Source organism: Meles meles, chromosome 13 (assembly GCF_922984935.1).
Source record: "Meles meles chromosome 13, mMelMel3.1 paternal haplotype, whole genome shotgun sequence".
NCBI lineage: Eukaryota > Metazoa > Chordata > Mammalia > Carnivora > Mustelidae > Meles > Meles meles.
The window spans coordinates 52,734,383-52,753,161 of NC_060078.1; the positions used below are offsets into that span (position 1 = coordinate 52,734,383).

General features: G+C 37.9%; 1 protein-coding gene across 12 annotated transcripts in view; it reads right to left on the bottom strand.

Annotated features, from left to right (window-relative positions):
• Nucleotides 1-18,779, bottom strand: part of CPEB3 (cytoplasmic polyadenylation element binding protein 3) — a 195,285-nt gene that overhangs the window by 68,672 nt on the left and 107,834 nt on the right. For all 12 annotated transcript variants that reach the window (XM_046026531.1, XM_046026525.1, XM_046026535.1 and 9 more), the window contains 2 exons: nt 7,293-7,460; nt 5,479-5,568 (listed from right to left, as the gene is read on the bottom strand). In XM_046026531.1, coding sequence (XP_045882487.1) covers nt 5,479-5,568; nt 7,293-7,460 — 258 coding nt within the window. The remainder of the gene's footprint in view (nt 1-5,478; nt 5,569-7,292; nt 7,461-18,779) is intronic.

Below are 18,779 nucleotides of genomic sequence, written 5' to 3' on the forward strand. Positions count from 1 at the left end.
CAAGATGCCCTTCAACGGATGAATGGATAAGGAAGATGTGGTACATATACACAATGGAGTATTATGCCTCCATCAGAAAGGATGAATACCCAACTTTTGTAGCAACATGGACGGGACTGGAAGAGATTATGCTGAGCGAAATAAGTCAAGCAGAGAGAGTCAAGTATCATATGGTCTCACTTATTTGTGGAGCATAACAAAGAACACGGTGGACATGGGGAGATGGAGAGGAGAGGGAGTTGAGGGAAACTGGAAGGGGAGATGAACCATGAGAGACTATGGACTCTGAAAAACAACCAGAGGGTTTTGAAGGGGCGGGGGGGGGGGGTGGGAGGTTGAGGAAGCAGGTGGTGGGTAATAGGTAGGGCACGTACTGCATGGAGCACTGGGTGTGGTGCAAAAACAATGAACACTGTTACGCTGAAAATAAATTAAAAAAAATGATAATAAAAAAACCCCACTGATATGAGGAATTTGAGAAACAAGACAGAGGACATAGGGCAAGGGAGGGAAAAATGAAATAGGATGAAACCAGAGAGGGAGACAAAACATAAGACTCTTAATCTCAGGAAATAAACTGAGAGTTGCTGGAGGGGAGGGGAAGGAAAGGGAGTGGGAAGGATGGGGTGGCTGGGTGATGGACATTGGGGAGGGTGTGTGCTATGGTGCTACGATTTGTGTAAGATTGATGAATCACAGACCTGTACCTTGAAACAAATAATACATTACATGTTAATAATAAAAAAGAGTACATTTATCATGATGATAAATATAAACAAATGTATACATAATAAAAAATTAAAAACAAAATAAAAAAAATTATGAAAACACACATTCCAACTTCCATGCCTTCCTCCACCTTTCCTTGTTCTCAGTGTTGCTCTGGAGAACAATGAGCAATCACCTGCTTGTGGCCTACAGATAAACGGATCCACAGGACTTTGCATATCTTCAAATGCCTGACCAAATACCTCAGTGGTCTTTGTGCTGGAGAGAGCCCCAGATTCCATTACCTACCATTGTGTTGGCCCAACAACACTTAGAGGGACAACTGATGTGCCTAGTTACTGCTTCTCTACATGGATTTTAAGCTCTCCACAGTCCGTGAAATGGTCATGGTTTTACAAACCCTACCCTATATTTGTACGGGTAAACCTGCCAGATGAATAAATGTGTATTTCATTAGGCATATACTTTCTGAGAAAAAGGCCAAAGGGCTCAATAGGGAGTGGTTCCTTTCTATTTACACATAAACCAAAATGGACAGCCAAATAAACTGTAGATAATAGCCAACCTAAGGTAACCTAAAGAAAAGTACACTCAGCATGAAGGGCATTCCCAAGAAGGCGTGGACCTGTATTAAGACCTAAGGAATTTAAGGAAAAGTAGAAATAGAGCAAGGGGGTATTATTAAGAAGGCACAGAATAGTTGCAGTGAACTCCTTCAGATGGTCCCAACATTCAAAGAAATGGGCATGGATTCTGAAAGTTAATCCAATCTTGGAATAACACCAAATCTCTTTAGGTCCTCCCCAGTTAGGTCAACCTTCAGACTAGCTGAAAGCCAAAACACAAAAGGAGCCAACAGTATAATCATTATTTCTCTTCCTAACCCCTAATCAGGGAAGGCAATCCACTCTGCAAGGATACAAGCTTGTGGACCAGAATTGGGATATCTGGATTCTCCTCTTGGCCGTGCTGTCACTGACCTCTCTCAACACTTAACCTTAGGTACAAAATAAAGGCACCATGTTCTATAGTTTATATTATTATGCTGTTATACAAGAATGACACCAAAAACCATGGAGTTAACAGAATTGCTAAAATTTGTACTGCTCATACCAAACCGAATGTTTTCTTTTCAATTCTTCGTAACAAATTTAAGTAGAATATTGTAAACATGACATATACACAGAAAAGGAAAACAAACAAAAAAAGGTGATATGGAAACCATTAGCCATAAGGTACGTCTGAGAGAAGTGAAAATATCTATCTTCGAAAAGAGAAGACATAAAAAGAATAGTCTTTTAAGTACCAAGAGACAGATGTCACAATGGTAATTTATTCTATTTTACTTTATAGGACACAATTTATCAATAGGGTAAAGGTTGCAGGGAAGCCATTTGACTCCACTGAAAAGCAAACTTAAGAATTAGCTAGGTCTAGCAAAGATACAGACTTCCTCTAAAATAAACTGCCTCGGGGTGCCTGGATGGCTCAGTGGGTTAAGCCTCTGCCTTCGGCTCAGGGATCGAGCCCCACATCAGGCTCTCTGCTGAACAGGGAGCCTGTTTACCCCTCTTTCTCTGCCTGCCTCTCTGCCTATTTGTGATCTCTGTCGAATAAATAAATAAAATCTTTAAAAATAAAGAAAGAAAGAAAGAAAATAAACTGCCTCCTTTGTCACTGGATGTCTCAGAAGCTACATGAGTAGCTCACAAGACTATTTTAAAGCAGGAGGCAACAAACTTTCTGCAAAGGGATTTGAGGGCCACATAGAGTCTCTGCTACATATTCTTCTTGCATGTGTATTTTTACAACCTTTAAAAATATAAAAATCATCCTTAGCTTACAGGCCGTACAAAAACAGGTAGTTTGCAGATTCTCACTCTCGAGAAGTGCTTTCCACTAGAAAGATGAGTCACATATATATCTTAAAATTTTCCGAAACAAAAAAAAACACACAAAAAGCAGACAGAATTTTTCTAATACCTACATCTTAAAGATTAAAAGAAACAGGTGAAGTTCATTTTAATACATTTTAATTCAATATACCACAAAATTGCCATTCTAACATGAAAACAAAAGTACAAATAAATAGCTATTTGATAGCTATTGAGATATTTTACCTTTTTCTAAAACTACGTCTTCGAAATCCAGTGTATAATTTATACTTACAGCATATCTCAATTTAAATTCGTCACATTTCAAGTGCTCATTGGCTACATGTGGCTAGTAGCTATCATTCTGGACAGAGCTGTTCCAGAGAAACTTGTGCACTCCACTGAGAAAAGAAGAGATAACCTTCCAACCAACACTTCTTTTTCTTTCTTATACTTATTTCTAATGATCCAAATTGATGAAGAAAAACTGTACTAGTCACTAAGTGACTATTGAGATGACTGGCATGCTACTTGGAAAAAGAAAACTGGATCTCTTCTTGTGCATTACTCCAATATGAAGTCAGACAGAAATGAAAAGTCAATCTAAAAAAGTAAAATACATTCAAAGGCAAGTAAAGAGAAAAGAATGCCAAAAAAAGGAAAAGGGAATGTTATTTAAACCATCAGACTGGCAAAGATTGAAAAGGAGTCATTTCCTCAGACTCAACTGGTTTACAAATCAGATATTATTGGTGGGAACATAAACATAAATGACCTTTCTTAAGGGAAGCTTTGCAATCTGTATAAATATGTATCTCACTTCTGGAAATTCACCCTAAGAGGTCATGATAAAGGACAAAAAGATGAAGGCACAAGGATATTCACTGAAGCATTACCCATGAGAGGCAACAGCTGGAAGCAACTTAAGTGTCCATCAGTAGGACAGATTAAATAAAATAAGGTAATTAAAATTATGTACATCTCTTATAGCAAGATGTTGACATGGTGGAGGGGGAAATGCAGGTTATTGAACAACACATACAGTGTGATCCCATTTATGCAAAATGCAAAATGTCATGTAAATGTTCAGATTCATAAAGAGAACATCAGAAGGAAATTTAATAAAATGTCCACAGTGATTATGTCTGATAGAGGTAGGCTTGGGATAATTTTCTTTGGACACAACTATATATGTTTATCTTCATTTTTTATGATCACCTGATACCTTTTATCCCAGAGTTGTTTTTATAACCTTCTCAGCATGATTTTTTTTCACTAGCACTCTTAGAAATATCTTTTATGTAACTTTTATGTAACTTTACAGTGTGCTACATGCACCACAGTGTGGCAATCACTTTCTTTCACTGAGATAACACGTACCTGCAACTCCTACTTTTTACACATGTGACTTTACAGAGCATGGGACCTATAGCACCTGTGGTGAACTCCTTCACTCACTGAAATAACTCTACTCCGACTCAGGGAATTATTAGCACTCTTAGAAACACAGTTTAAACATGTGTCTTTACATAGTGTCACGCATGTACTATGAAGTGGTGAACACATTCCTTCAGTGGAATAATCAATATGGTGGTTTTTATCTTTTCTGATTAATATAAAACTTATTTTTTTAACTTTAAAAATTCTTGGAGAAGATCAAAAAGGAAATGTTAAAAGTAAACAAACAGCTTCTATTTAGGGAGTAACTTCTTTTCATAGGTTATAGAGAGACTGGGGAGAAATATAGGTGGCAAAGAAACCCAACAATCAGACATATGAGGAAGCCACCTGCCTTTCCCAAGTTAAGCCATAAATTCATTCCTGCACAAAGCACAGGAAGGGTAAGGATATTAACTCCACTTTCTGTGGTGAGCAATGTTATATGATAATACATAACAAAAAACCAATTCTTTAGAGATGAAAGATATCCTTGAAACATATCTATAGAATATAACACATGAAGAAAGCTTCCTTTTCATTTTTTTATTTTTGTTTTTTTTTACAGATTTTATTTATTTATTTGACAGACAGATCACAAGTAGGCAGAGAGGCAGGCAGACAGAGAGAGAGAGGAGGAAGCAGGCTCCCTGCCGAGCAGAGATCCCAATGCAGGGCTTGATCCCTGGGATCATGACCTGAGCCGAAGGCAGAGGCTTAACCCACTGAGCCACCTAGGCGCCCCAGAAAGCTTCCTTTTTAAACCCCAAAACACTCATCTGTATAATTCTAGGAACTTACCCAGAGTTAACAGCACTAGAAAAGTTCCCTGAATTCTGCATAAATGACAAAAGATGAACAAAATAATATATTTTCATGTTTTTGTAAATTACCAAAATAGCCTACCAAACATAACGGATGAGTTCACGTGAAGAGTTCTTTGCTAGTTTGCCCTCCCCCCCTCAACAAGCTAAGTCACTTAAAATACAGACGTGAATAAAGGTAATTTCATATAATGTCACTTTTCAGCCACTAGGTTTTCCAAGTTTGGAGTTTATAAGAACTATAAAACCACAGGATTATGGGATACAAATAAGATTTGATACAAAATAATCTTTTCCTCTCAAATCACTGACATTCTTCAAACCCCTAGATTTTTTTCTCTCAAATGATGAAAATTTAGCACAAGCCTCATTCACAATGGACTCACAGGATCTCACTGTGAGTACAATGGGTGCCTGAAACCATCAGTGTTCTCCCGGGGGAAGAGTCTCCAAAAGAAAACAGTATGACACAAAAAGATGATCAGCATTAAAATATTTTCTTAATTAGGGGAAAAACGCCAACTGCTATTTCAAGAATTAAAAGGCTGTCTTTTATTGAACTGTCATGCTAACTCTCCAACAGACAAGCCGTGGAGACATTTTAAATGCATTACCTTTGGGAGGAAAATACGACTTGCTTTCAGCTTTGTGAGGCCAGTCTACAACGAGAGGTCCAAACCTGCGAAAGCTGGCAGTGATCTCATCTACAAAATAAAGAAGCAATCTTAGCAAGAGAAAAAAAATATTGCAAACATAATAGCATAAAGCATGTCTTTTTATTTAAAAAATACTTTGAGAACTATTTCTAAAGCATTTTTACAGAAGTCAAACCTACTATGTGAAATACAATTGTTTATTGGGTACATTTGGTTATTCACTTTCAACCATGCTGAATGTGTTTCTAACTATAATTCATTGCTCTTCACTATCAACAAATTTGATATAAGAATTTGGAAGAAAAAAATCTGACATAACCAAGGTGACCTCTCTGTCAGGTAAAAAAAAAAAAAAAGATTCTAAAATAGAAATGTTCTATGCTTTTAGAAAAAAGGCAAAAGTACGCAAAATATTTAAAGTATGCTTTCATTTATGTAAAATAATCTCTAAAATATCTAAGATCATTAATATTAGGTTTTGATTATTAGTAATCTAAGATTATCTATAAGGTTATTTTAGAATAGATACAATTCTTTTGGTGAGGAGTAGGAGCAATAAGTAGGTAATTCTATTTGATGATAAAAAGTTAAAACCAATGATCTCTTTCTTTCATACTCACCTACTACATATTCTATAAAGAAAATGTTTCCAAAGTTATAGCTCAATAAATTTACCTTTTCCTTCTGACTTCTGACTCAAAGCAGAAGGTTATAACTTAGCTCCCACTCAGATTTAAGCTGCTACCCTCTCAGACATGATATAAACTTTGTCTTAAAAAAAAAATCCAATTGATAGATGAGATTAACACTAGTATGAGAATAGTTCGGAGAAAAATGAGTCTCCAAAAAAAAAAAAAAAAGAGTCTCCAGCTCTGTACAACTTTAAAGCAATAAGTCTTAAATAAAACTATTTTTAGACTATTCCTTTCTCATCATGAAAAAAGAAAATCATGATAAGTTGGAGAAATGTCACAACTAGAACAATGCTGACAAAACAATTGTTTTAACAATATTTTTATAGAAAATCCAAAGCCTACTAGAATTAGAATTGTTGTTTTTCCCCTTAAGTTAACTGTCACAATTTTATTTCACTCATCTGTTCAACAAATATTTATTGACAACCTACTATGTACTGATTGGGTTTGGGCATTAGTGAAAACTCACTTTTGGATCAACAGTATCATAAGAACATTATTAAGAAAAATTCTAATTAGACTTTATTCTTTTAAAGGCAAGGGGGAGCTTTTAATTTATAGATATCTATATTAAAATATAAGATGGGATAGTGTGATGAACATGACTAAAAGCACTGGAATTGGACTAACTTTGAATGCCAGCTGCACCATTAACTACATAACCTTGGACAAACCGCCTGTCTCTGATCCTCAGTTTCCTTATCTATAAAATGGAATTGGTAGGATTTGCTTTAAAGGATAGCTATAAGGGTTAAATGAGATAATATAATGTGAAGCACTTAGCACAATTTTGGGCATACAGAGAGTTTCACAAATACTAACTTTCATTATTATTTTACAGTTTATCCCCAAATTAATGACTGGGGAACATGAAGCTGTTGGGAAGACTGCCCTGTATGAACACATATGAAGAGCAGACCTGAAATGCACCATCTATTACTTCCTCATCTTTTGAATATCTTCATCCTCCAAACACAAAAATAGGAATGTCCCAAACTGCTTGGAGAGGAGAGGCAGGGTCAAATCACACAAAGAACAAACCTGGCCTTTATAAAGTTTTTAATGAATGCATTATACCTTCATCAATATCAGGAGGAAGGCCTCCAACAAACACCTTTCTAGAGTAACGTTCTACTCGTTCTCCGTTTTGACAGCGAGTGGGAGAACTTAAGCCAGATGACAAGGATTGATCGCCGTGACTGTCGTCCAGGAAGGCATCTTCAAAGGGAAAGAGAGAAGACCGACCTGAAACAAACGTGGAAGTTTCTACAGTTAAAATTATTTTCTTGGACAACAAATGCTTTATTAGGAACCAAAGTGTAGAATGAATCATACAAAAAAAGATGTATCCTGAACTGTGACTTTTACAATAGGGTAAGCGACTGCAGATTGCTGAGCCTAGACAATACCATCATTTTTGTGTCAAGGTATGCATAGCACAGAAATAAATGGACTGATCGTCAGGAGGAAGCATCCAAATTTACAGCTGCTTCCCCAGCTAAAAATCACCACCTTTTACGCAGAGAGTTCCTATCACTGCCACTAAGAGTATTCAGCAGCTATTTTTCCTTTCCCCAGACATTTCTTAAAATAAATGGAAAAGTAATCTTTATTCACAGATTTTTATTTGCTCAAAGGTCCAGGCTGGCTGGCCCTGACAGCAGAAGGAATATTATACTGATAACAAAGGCTGATCGCCTCTCTGATAGAAGGACTAATGATGATCAATTTTTCCCTGCCATCCGAACTAATCCAATTTAGGAATAAACACCTGCAGTAATCACAGGTGGCACAAGTAAATGAGAAGACATGAATTAAGGTGTGGGTGTACAGATGCAGATGTGGTTATGACATTTTTACCCTACTAATACAGGCAGTATTTTATATCACTCAAAAAATTATTTTCATTGTCAACTCTATAGCCAAATAGAGTTTATACAGCAAAAGCATCTACCCATTCCACATGACTGTAAGAAAGATGCCAGCAGTTAGAGTCTGTTAATAAACATAACACAATAATGCCATCCGGCATTACAAAATAAAATCTAAGTTTAAAACAAATGTTATTTCCTGTTTGAGTCAGTGAGTTCCTGGTAAAACTTTCCACTAGGTTACACTCTAAAAATGAACCATCTTGAATACTCTAACTTTTGAAAAAAAGAATAATTCCCCTCTAAAATAAATTCATATACTCTTCAAAAAAAGAACAGTGTCTTCCCCATTTAGTCTATCCTGTCCGTATTTCCCTGAAACCTAGTTTCTGCGTCACTACAGCCAACTCTCTAAAACAGAATATAAATAGCCTTATAAAAATACTGAACATTTATTTCTTTTTCCAAAAAATGGCTACTAATATAACTCTGTTTATTTTATGAACAACCCAGGTGGTATAAGAAAGGTGCTATTTTGATGTTGGGAGTTAACAAATAAAAGGACCTAAGAATTTATTGTTCAGCTCTTCCTAGATTAGCTACAAAGAAACAGAATAAAATTTGTCACCTCATGTCACCTAGCTTTCTTAGCCTGGGGGAACAAACAATAGGCAGTAAATTCTCATCCTGTGAAGTCTGTTCTGATCACTGGGGTAAAACAAATAGAGTTGCAGCAACTATAGGCAAAAGGACTTTCCCAAAGACATCCAGAGATGTACGTGCACAACTGTCAGATTTGCTTCCCACGGAGTCCACACTCAGTGAGTTATGTGCTTACTCTGGGACACGCACACACCCAATCAGCATTTCCCACAGAAAACGCCTATCCCCATCTCTTACCCTCAAATTAGTAACATGAGATGCTCAGAAAACAAAGGCTGCTAGAGGCAGGGAGCGGGGAGACAACGAAATAATACTGGGAAATACTGCACACCTTACGCCCTTCCCAGACATTCACAATCCATATCAGAATATAAACGGCTGGGGAAAGTTCTGTAGTAAAATAAATTGACCCAGTAGTACCTGGATTTAGGATATAAAAAAAAAAAGTTAACGTATGCAACTCAGTGGAAAACACTTGAAGAAATATTTATCTATATTCTAGAATCACCAAACTAATATGAATTTGAAAGTTCTTGACAAAGAAATCAAGTCTGGTAAGAGATAGGCAAGTGCATTAAGTATAGGAGAGAAATTAAGTACTAAATGAAGATGATACCAAGAGCACTATTACTGCCCTATGTGGGAGATGGGGTGGGTGGAGACCTTTGGAGTGATTTCACACGAAGGCAACCTTGAGCAGAATCTTGTGGGGTTGGGGTTTCTAAGGTAAAGAACAAGAATCCACAGAGACAGAACTTTCAAAACAGCTTTGACCTTTCCCTCCAAACCAGGTCCTCTAGCATTCCCTTCAATCTCAACAAAAATGACTATTATCCACACCCAATTCAATCCAGAAATCCAGGACTTCCCCCTGACATCTCTTCTTTCTTTATTATTCCACATCTAATTTCTCTCTCACTAGCTTCTATCAATTCAAGCTATGAAGTAATTCTTCAATCCATTCACTTCTCCCATCTCCAGTCCTAACATCCTGGGGTCCAGATCGTCATCATCTCTGCCCTGAACTAATGGGTTCCAGCGAGTCTATATGACAGCCTATTTAGTCTACTGGTTTCTATCTTGAACCCCATAATGCTTTCTCCACACAACAGCCCAAGTCATCATTTTCAAATACTAATCTGAACACATAACCACACTCCCCACCTTCATCCTTAGAACCCTTCAATAACATCAAACTGTTTTCAATAAAGTACAAAAACATCACTCTATAAGGCTTATGCAATCTCCTACATCATAGTTGTTGCCTCTCTGTCTGGTTCACTAATTTCTGTCTGGTTCACTAATTTCCAATCCCTCAGACCTCCTTTGAATTTCCTGATGATTCCTCCTTGCTTCAGGCACCAAAGACAAGGTGTTTTACCCCTTCTCCCAAATAAATACTCACCTCCCAACTCCCCAGTTTTTAATTAATTCCCACCAATTCTTCAGGTCTCAGCTGAAAAGTCACTTCCTCAGGTGGAACTTTCCTGAACTTCTAGACTAGGTTAGGTTCCCTTTTCTATCCACTCATAGCACTTCTCCTGACAATTTTCCCAATTACCATTATACTATCATGTGGGTTTTTATTTGGTATTTCACTCCCCAGCTCCATTAAATTGTAAGCTCTGTTAGGACAGGGACAAATTTAATCTTATTCACCACTGTATCCTCACATCCTAATGAGGGCCAGAAAAGGTATTCAATAAAATTAAAAGTGAGCCAACATCCAGAAAAGGATAACAGTACATGCAAAGACACACTGTTGCAAGTATATGCTGGAACACAGCACTCAGGTGTGAGAATGGCAAAAGAAGGAACCATGTCCTAGGAAATTGAGACCTTTTCTATTGCTTCTATGTGTCAAACATTATATTCTATACTTTATATTACAAAAGCAATAGGGAATTTCCCCATTTTCCAAGTCAATATTTCCTTCTGATACTAGCTTTTAAAAAAAACAAAAAACAAACCCTCACTTTCTGGAGACTGATACTCCCCATCTAATTCATCTTCCATCCTGTCAGAATGACTTTTCTGAGATGCCCATGACCATGTGATTCCCTCTACCTCACATCCTACAATAGCTACCATCACTTTCACCAGCAATTTGCACCCAGGGAAACAAGAGATGGGGTGAGAGTCTGTAGAAATTTGAGACCATCCAGACAAGAGATGAGGAAATCTTGAACAAGAGCCGTGGAGGAGGAGGAGTAGATATTCAAGATGTTCCAGAACAAAGAGAACTTTCTTTGTGCATGACCAATATAACCACAGCTTCCCAGAATATTTTGGCAAAGAAAATAAAAGCTAGAGTTAAATGTAAAAATTTGGACAGTTTTAAAAACTGGTTATGGGTACTTAAGAAACTTGCCAAGGTTTTAAAACCAAACCTCTTATTATTAGTATTTAGAGTACCATAGAATTTAGTGATAAAGTTGTCCTAGGAAATGTAACTGCAAAAAAAATTCACACATACATGATGTTTTCTCTGTGGGTAAGAACTAAGACTATGGGGTGAGGAGAGGTGCCTGGGTGGCTCAGTCCATTAAGCATCTATCTTTGGCTTGGGTCATGATTCCAGGGTCCCGAGATCAAGCCCCATGTCAGGCTCCCTACTTGTTGGGGAGCCTGCTTCTCCCTCTCTCTCTGCCACTCCCCCTACCTGTGCGCGCTCTCTGTCAAATTAATAAATAAAATCTTTTTTTAAAAAAAGGCATTAAGACAGGCATTCTTTTTTTTTTATTTAAAAGATTTTATTTATTTGACAGACAGAGATCACAAGTAGGCAGAGAGGCAGGCGGGGGCGGAGGGGGTGAGAAGCAGGCTCCCTGCTGAGCAGAGAGCCTGATGTGGGACTCGATCCCAGGACTCTGGGGTCATGACCTGAGCCGAAGGCAGCGGCTTAACCGGCTGAGCCACCCAAGCACCCCAAGACAGGCATTCTTGAGTCAAAACCTCTTTGAGATCGTAGGCAACATAAAAAAAGACAAACCAAACAAACAAAGACTATAGGTCTCAGAGTCCAATCCCCAGATCTACTTAATCTGAATGCATGGGGTTCAAATTTGAAAATCTGCACTTTTAATAAATTTCCCCAGTGATCCCTATGCTCAAGTTTAAGAGCAACTAAAATGGAGATTAACTGTCTCTAGCAGGCATCCACTGAAAGTGATATTATGTGAAGTATATGGAGGCTTGGGAAACATCCAAGTTCAGTCAAGCTAAAGAACAGAATGTAAAATCTATAATCTAGTCAACCATACTGTAATAAGACTGCCTTAAGTGCTGATGGAACAAAAAGTTAGTCTGTAGGAAGCGTTTAAAAGACGGAAGTATAGACCAAAAGAAGTTAAGAGAATTTTATCATACTGGTAAGATTACTCCTCTGTGGACAGAATGGTTCATTTGATGTTTCCATAGCTGAAAACCACCTATTTCCTTATGCTCTAATTATAAGCTCCTGAAGGATTGTTCTAGTAATTAATTTAGTACCTTGCCACTGTGAAGAGGTACCACTGTGACTCCTAAACTAGTAGACAAATAATTAGCCACTAAAACTGTCTTCTGTTACTTTCATCTGCATAAATTAAAACACTGGTTTCTGGTTTGTCCTGGGTTCCTCGTGAGGTTAGTATCTGTGCATTCATTTGGTTCGTATAAATCCATTCTCCCCCCCACCCCCTAGACAAATCATCCCTGGGAAGACTAGTAAAATTTTAGTTCCCACATATGTGTTACTAGAAACTGAAACTTGAAAAGGCTACACCCAAACTGTGTCCCATGAGGCACCCTACTTCACTAGCCAGCATCACTCTGACATACTACTCTTCTTTAATAAAAAATCACCCAGGACCAAAACATTTTAAGTAAGCCATGTTACTTCCCCAAAATTTTATTCTTATATACCTCACATATTAGTATGCTTTAGAATCTGATACTTTCATGTGAATATTCATATTGAGTATTTCAAGTGAAGCAGGAGAATACTTCCCAACAACTGCAATTTGGCCATTTGGCTTTCCCTTCCACCAATGGTCTGGTTTATGATATCTATTTTCTTTTTTTTAATATTTTATTTATTTATTTGACAGTGATCACAAGTAGGCAGAGAGTCAGGCAGAGAGAGAGGAGGAAGCAGGCTCCCTGCTGCGCAGAGAGCCCGATGCGGGGCTTGATCCCAGGACCCTGGAATCGTGACCTGAGCCGAAGGCAGAGGCTTTAACCCACTGAGTCACCCAGGCGCCCCTCTGATATCTATTTTCAATTAATAACCAGAATGTAGTTTTTTTGTCCAGTAATTGAAAAAATAATCTCTGAATGTAGAGGAAACTTAAAGCTATGTTGAATGCTTTGTAAGAGATAGGAGCCTTGTAAAGAAAGTATAAACTAAGAATCCCACAAAGCATGAGCTCAGCACAAAGTCTTGTCCAAAACTCTTGCTTACTTAGGAGGCTCCCTTTCCTGCAGCTTATGATGGGGAAACAAAAGCCCACTGGCCACGATGGGGTGCCAAAGTGGCTCAGGCCTCACCTCTAAGCTCCCACCAAAGACTCTGGTCAATCCAGCAGTTCCAGCATACTTCTGGCCCAGTACTTCCATTCCAAGCCTGACCATTTTCATCTCAGTTTTTGCCAAGTAACTCAGAAATTAGTTGCTTCAGGAGTTTCGGGGGTTTTGTTTGTTTGTTTTTTTAATGGTTTATGAGGCATGACTTCCCTAAGGAAAAAAAACTGCCTGAAAATCAGTCAGGTCCCAGCTTTACTCTGTAACCTTGGACAAAACGTCTCACACATCTGAGTCTCATTTACATAATGAGAGATTTGAACTAGATGAATGATTTTCAAATCTCTGGGAGCAGAATTCCTTTTATTACACAAAAATCTTTCATAAAACCTTAATATACAAATATTAAAGTGCATCTTACGTGGCATTACGATGTGGGTATCTCTTAGGCATCACAAAGTTAATGTTTTTAAATGAACTCTTGACATCCACCTTGAACATATTCTCTCCCAGTCCCATTTCAATATGTGGCATCACAATTCACCCAGTTGCTCAAGCTAGAAGCTGAACATCATTTTTGAGTCTTCCTTATTTACTTCTCACATTCAATTCTTCAATTTAATGTCATTAAAAAAGGTTCATTCTATCCTCTAGAATATGTTTTCCATTTGCTCATTTCTTTCCAACTCTATTGCCATCACTCTATGCTAAAACGCCAACATCTCTTGCCTAGACTACCGTTACCTTCTTTCTGAAGTAGACAGCCCACTTCTCTTCTCACTTCACTTTAAACAGTGGTAGCCAGAGTCCTCTTTTAAAAACATAAATCTGATCATTTGACTCTACTTTAAAACATTCGTAGATTTCTTCTTGTACTTGGACCACATTCAAAATCCTTACCAGGAGCTAAAGCGAAGCAAGATCATATTTCCTTCTGTCCTTCAGCTTCATTTTAATACACCCTCCTCTTTCTCCTACCGAGCTCAGTCATTCTGGTCTCTATTTCCTCAAGTAGACAAAGCCCTTTCGGGCCTCACCTATCCCCCAATTTTTAAATAAAAGCTTTATGAAGATATAATTCACTTATACAACTCATCCATTTAACCCATTAGCTGCCACTCTCCATTTTCCTTGAACTCTCTCAGGCCTAGGCAAAGGCTAGTCTACTTTCTGTGTGAACAGAAAGGACATTTCATAAAAGTGGACTCATACAATACGCAATCTTTTATAATTGTCTTCTTTCACTTAGTATAATGTTTTCAAAGTTTATCAATGTTGCAGCATCTATCAATACTTTGCCTCAAGCCTCTTAAAATAGCTGTCTTTTAATGTCTGCAATTCCCCCCCCCCCTTTTTTTTTTTTTTTGCAATTCCCTTTAAAACCTTCCAAGGCAGGGGCGGGGGCGGGGGCGGGCGCCTGGGTGGCTCAGTTCCTTAAGCGACTGCCTTCAGCTCAGGTCATGATCCTGGAGTCCCGAGATAAAGCTCAGCATCAGGCTCCTGCTTGGCAGGGAGTCTGCTTCTCCCTCCAACCCTCCCTCTTCTCATGCTCTCTCTCTCTCTCTTTCTCTCAAATAAATAAATAAAATCTTTAAAAAAAACCACACACACACACACTAAGGGAGAAAAAAGAGGGAACATATGAAACAAGATTGGCAAAAATGAAGGTAACTGATGGGTAGATAGCTCAATAAACTATTCTATTTTTGTGTATGTTTGAAAATTTGCACAATAAAAATTCTCCTTTAAAGATACCTGTCTTTCTATCCTTTGGGTTTCAGTTTAATATCTTTTCAGAGAAAACCACTGTAGGTTAGAGGGAACCTCCCATTTTTCTTACCTAGTACTTTTCACAATTACTGAATATGGAAATGTTTGTTTCACTTATTGTCTCTCTCCTACTAGAATGAACACTGTATAGGGAGACAGAACACATCTAGAGTCCAGTACAGCATCTGACCTGATTATAAGCACACAAATTCTTAATGAAAGTAGGGTGGACAGCCCAGAATCTCTCCATCATTGTTTAAGACCCTCTAGGCCAACTTCTTGCAAAAACAAAAAAAGTGTGATCTTATTTTCCCACCATTTCCTATGCTCAAATATCCATATTACTATAAAGAGTAACATTTCAGATAATATAGCTATGAACAGTCAGAAATTTCCTCAGCTGTCCACGTTTCATTGAGGGACCAACCATTCCTTTAGACAAGAAAACTCATGTAACTGGGTTTGAATTAGCAGAATGACACGTTTGCATCACAGTCTCACTAATATGTATGATCCCTCCACCCTTAGGAAGGCTTTTGGCATAAAGATCCAACTTCAACTTGGCACAAAAGTTTGTTTCATTGGATTTTTTGAATCATTGTTATTAAACTAAGATTAATACCTCATATCATGTCAACAGATTTTTATGGATTAAATATACACAGAAGTATGTTTTACGATAGTAACTCTAACCCAACAGTAACTCCAATAGTAAAGTCACTGATCATTCTTTGTATTTGCTCATTTACATTGTTTAAAAAGATCTTTTATATTTTCCTTGCTTTTTAAGCAATTCTACTAAACATCAAAAGCACTGGAACAGCCAACATGCCTACTTATGAACGGAACTCTCCCAGACACCTTAAGAGCTCATGTAAAATGAAAAACACAACATACATATTAATCAGGCATAAAACGTGCAGGCAAAGTTCTTTTATGAAACTCTCTGATAGACTAGTTTCTAATAGGGTCTGCAGTTATACAGGAAGGCACATATCAAAGCTTGCGAAAGTCAAAATACTCCAGAAAGAAAATGTTAAAATTATTTGGAGTTATTTCGATTCCATAGGGAATATGAGAAGAGAAATCAACATTTCACTAAAGGAACATACCTTTAAATTAAAAGTGGGTATAATAGGAAATATACTTGGACATTTAAATACTTTATATACAATAACTCATTTTCTTTTTTTTTTTTAAGATTTTATTTATTTATTTGACAGAGAGAGAGATCACAAGTAGGCAGAGAGGCAGGCAGAGAGAAAGGAGGAAGCAGGCTCCCCACGGAGCAGAGAGCCCGATGCGGGGCTCGATCCCAGGACCCTGAGATCATGACCTGAGCCGAAGGCAGTGGCTTAATCCACTGAGCCACCCAGGCGCCCCCTCATTTTCAAGTTCAATTCTTACACATCTAATTTTGCTTCCTTACTACTATTTCTTTCTTTTTTAAAAATTTTAATTAATTAAATAACATATAATGTATTATTTGCCCCAGGGGTACAGGTCTGTGAATCATCAGGCTTACACATTTCATAGCACTCACCATAGCACATAACCTCCCCAATGTCTGAAACCCAGCCACCCTATCCCTCCCAACCCCCAGCAACCCTCAGTTTGTTTCATGAAATTAAAAGTCTGTTATGGTTTGTCTCCCTACTACTGTTTCAACTATACTACTAGAAGGACTTGGTTTGCCAAGTTCTACTCTTCAATACTTGTATCTCCAGCTAAGCCTCTAGCTGTTGTCCAGGTTCTTTCCTGTTTTCGTCACTTGATCAGGAAACCTTCTTTCGAAAGCCTGATATATCTCTGTCTAGGAGTCTTCCCCTTTGTTTAAAAAGGGTTCATTAGGGCAGCTCAGACCATTTTCATTGCAAATTTCTCCTCTTCAGCTGGCTCCCAATGCATATACTCAGGGACATATGCAACAAGCATCTGGTCATGCCAATCTCACCGTGAAGCTTTTTTTTTTTCCAAACATTTTAATTTTTTTTTTTTTTTTTAGATTTTATTTAGTTATTTGACAGAGAGAGAGATCAGAGAGGCAGGCAGAGAGAGAGAGGAAAGCAGGCTCCCTGCTGAGCAGAGAGCCCAATGTGGGGCTCAATCCCAGGACCCTGAGATTATGACCTGAGCTGAAGGCAGAAGCTTAACCCACTAAGCCACTGTGGCTCCCCAAAGCTTTCTTTTTTAAGGTGAATCATATACCTGGTGAGGTCTCCTTCCCACTCCTGTTCCATTATCCAAATAGTTCCTGAAATTCTATCTGTTCCAGGAAGCTTTTCCATGTTTATCAGGAGAAGTGAAAGAGCCCACTAGCCTAATCCTTACTGACAGATCTCAAAACTGCCCTAAGTAAGTCCCTTTGGTTTCTATTCCTAAAATATTTACCAGCATGTATATGTAATATATAGAATATGAGTTACAGGTGATTCTTAATAATAAAATAACATACATCAGCAAGTTCAGTTTTAAAATTTTTTATTTAAATTCCAGCCAAGTTCATTTTTCATGTTTGGGAAAGTCTAAGTTTTGTTTGGAGGAAAGAAGTCAAGCAATAATATAACCCCTGATTATACAAATAAATGAGAATGAGGAAATCTGCCAATTCATCAAGTGTATACTATGCAGTGGCCCAGATGAGTATGCTTTAGGAAATGAGAGAAGATATGAGGTACCCCTGCCCCATCTCACATGCTATGTCACCATATTTAAGGAAGATGATTTCTTTTTCACCTTTGGGCACAGAAGACTAAATAAAGGCATGGAATAAAAATCTTCTATCTGTTATTTTCTCATTACAAAAAGTCAACCTTTAGTCTTTTAATGTTCGAGCTTGTGCTCTCTCTTTCTCACACACACACACACACACACACACACACACACACACACATACACTCTCCTCTCTCTCGCTCTCTCATCATTATCTTTTTCATCTGCAGACTTACAGAACTGCAGACTTACAGAGAGGAGGGACCAAGTCATTCTAGGCTGTGTTTAGCCTAACACTTGATGCAAAGATGATCATGCTTGTGAACAATTAAGTCAAACTTTACAAATAAATAGGGGGAAGGTAACATGGAAACAGGAAGAGTAATTTTTTTAGGCACTTAGAAATTATAGGTGATCTTAATATTCCTGATGTCTGGTATTTAATATACTATGATTTGTAAAAATAAAATAATTTTTAAAAATAGGATGCTTCTGAAAAACAGTCTGAGGGTTTTGAAGGGGCAGGGGGTAGGAAGTTGGGTGAGCCTGGTGGTGGGTATTATGGAGGGCACATATTGCATGGAGCACTGGGTGTGGTGCATAAACAATGAATTCTGGTACACTGAAAAGAAATAAAAAAAAAATCCCATTGAAGAAAAAAAATATATGATGCCAGGGCACCTGGGTGGCTCAGTTGGTTAAGCATCTGCTTTCAGCTCAGGTCATGATCCCAGGGTCCTGGGATTGAGTCCTCCATCAGGCTCCTTGCTCGGTGGGGAGCCCACTACTCCCTCTGTGTCTGCCTGCCACTCTGCCTGCTTGTGCTCTTTCTCTCTCTGACAAATAAATAAATAAATTCTTTAAAAAAAATATGACATATGATGCCAAACTCTGGTCTGCATAGATATAGGATGTTACTTCAAAAACAATCCTCATCAGTAAACATTTAATAAAAGCTAATTATATGTAGGCACAAGATACAACTGTCTTCAATGAACTTATCTCCAGTTGAAGAATCGGAGCATACAGAAAAACAAGAAGAACG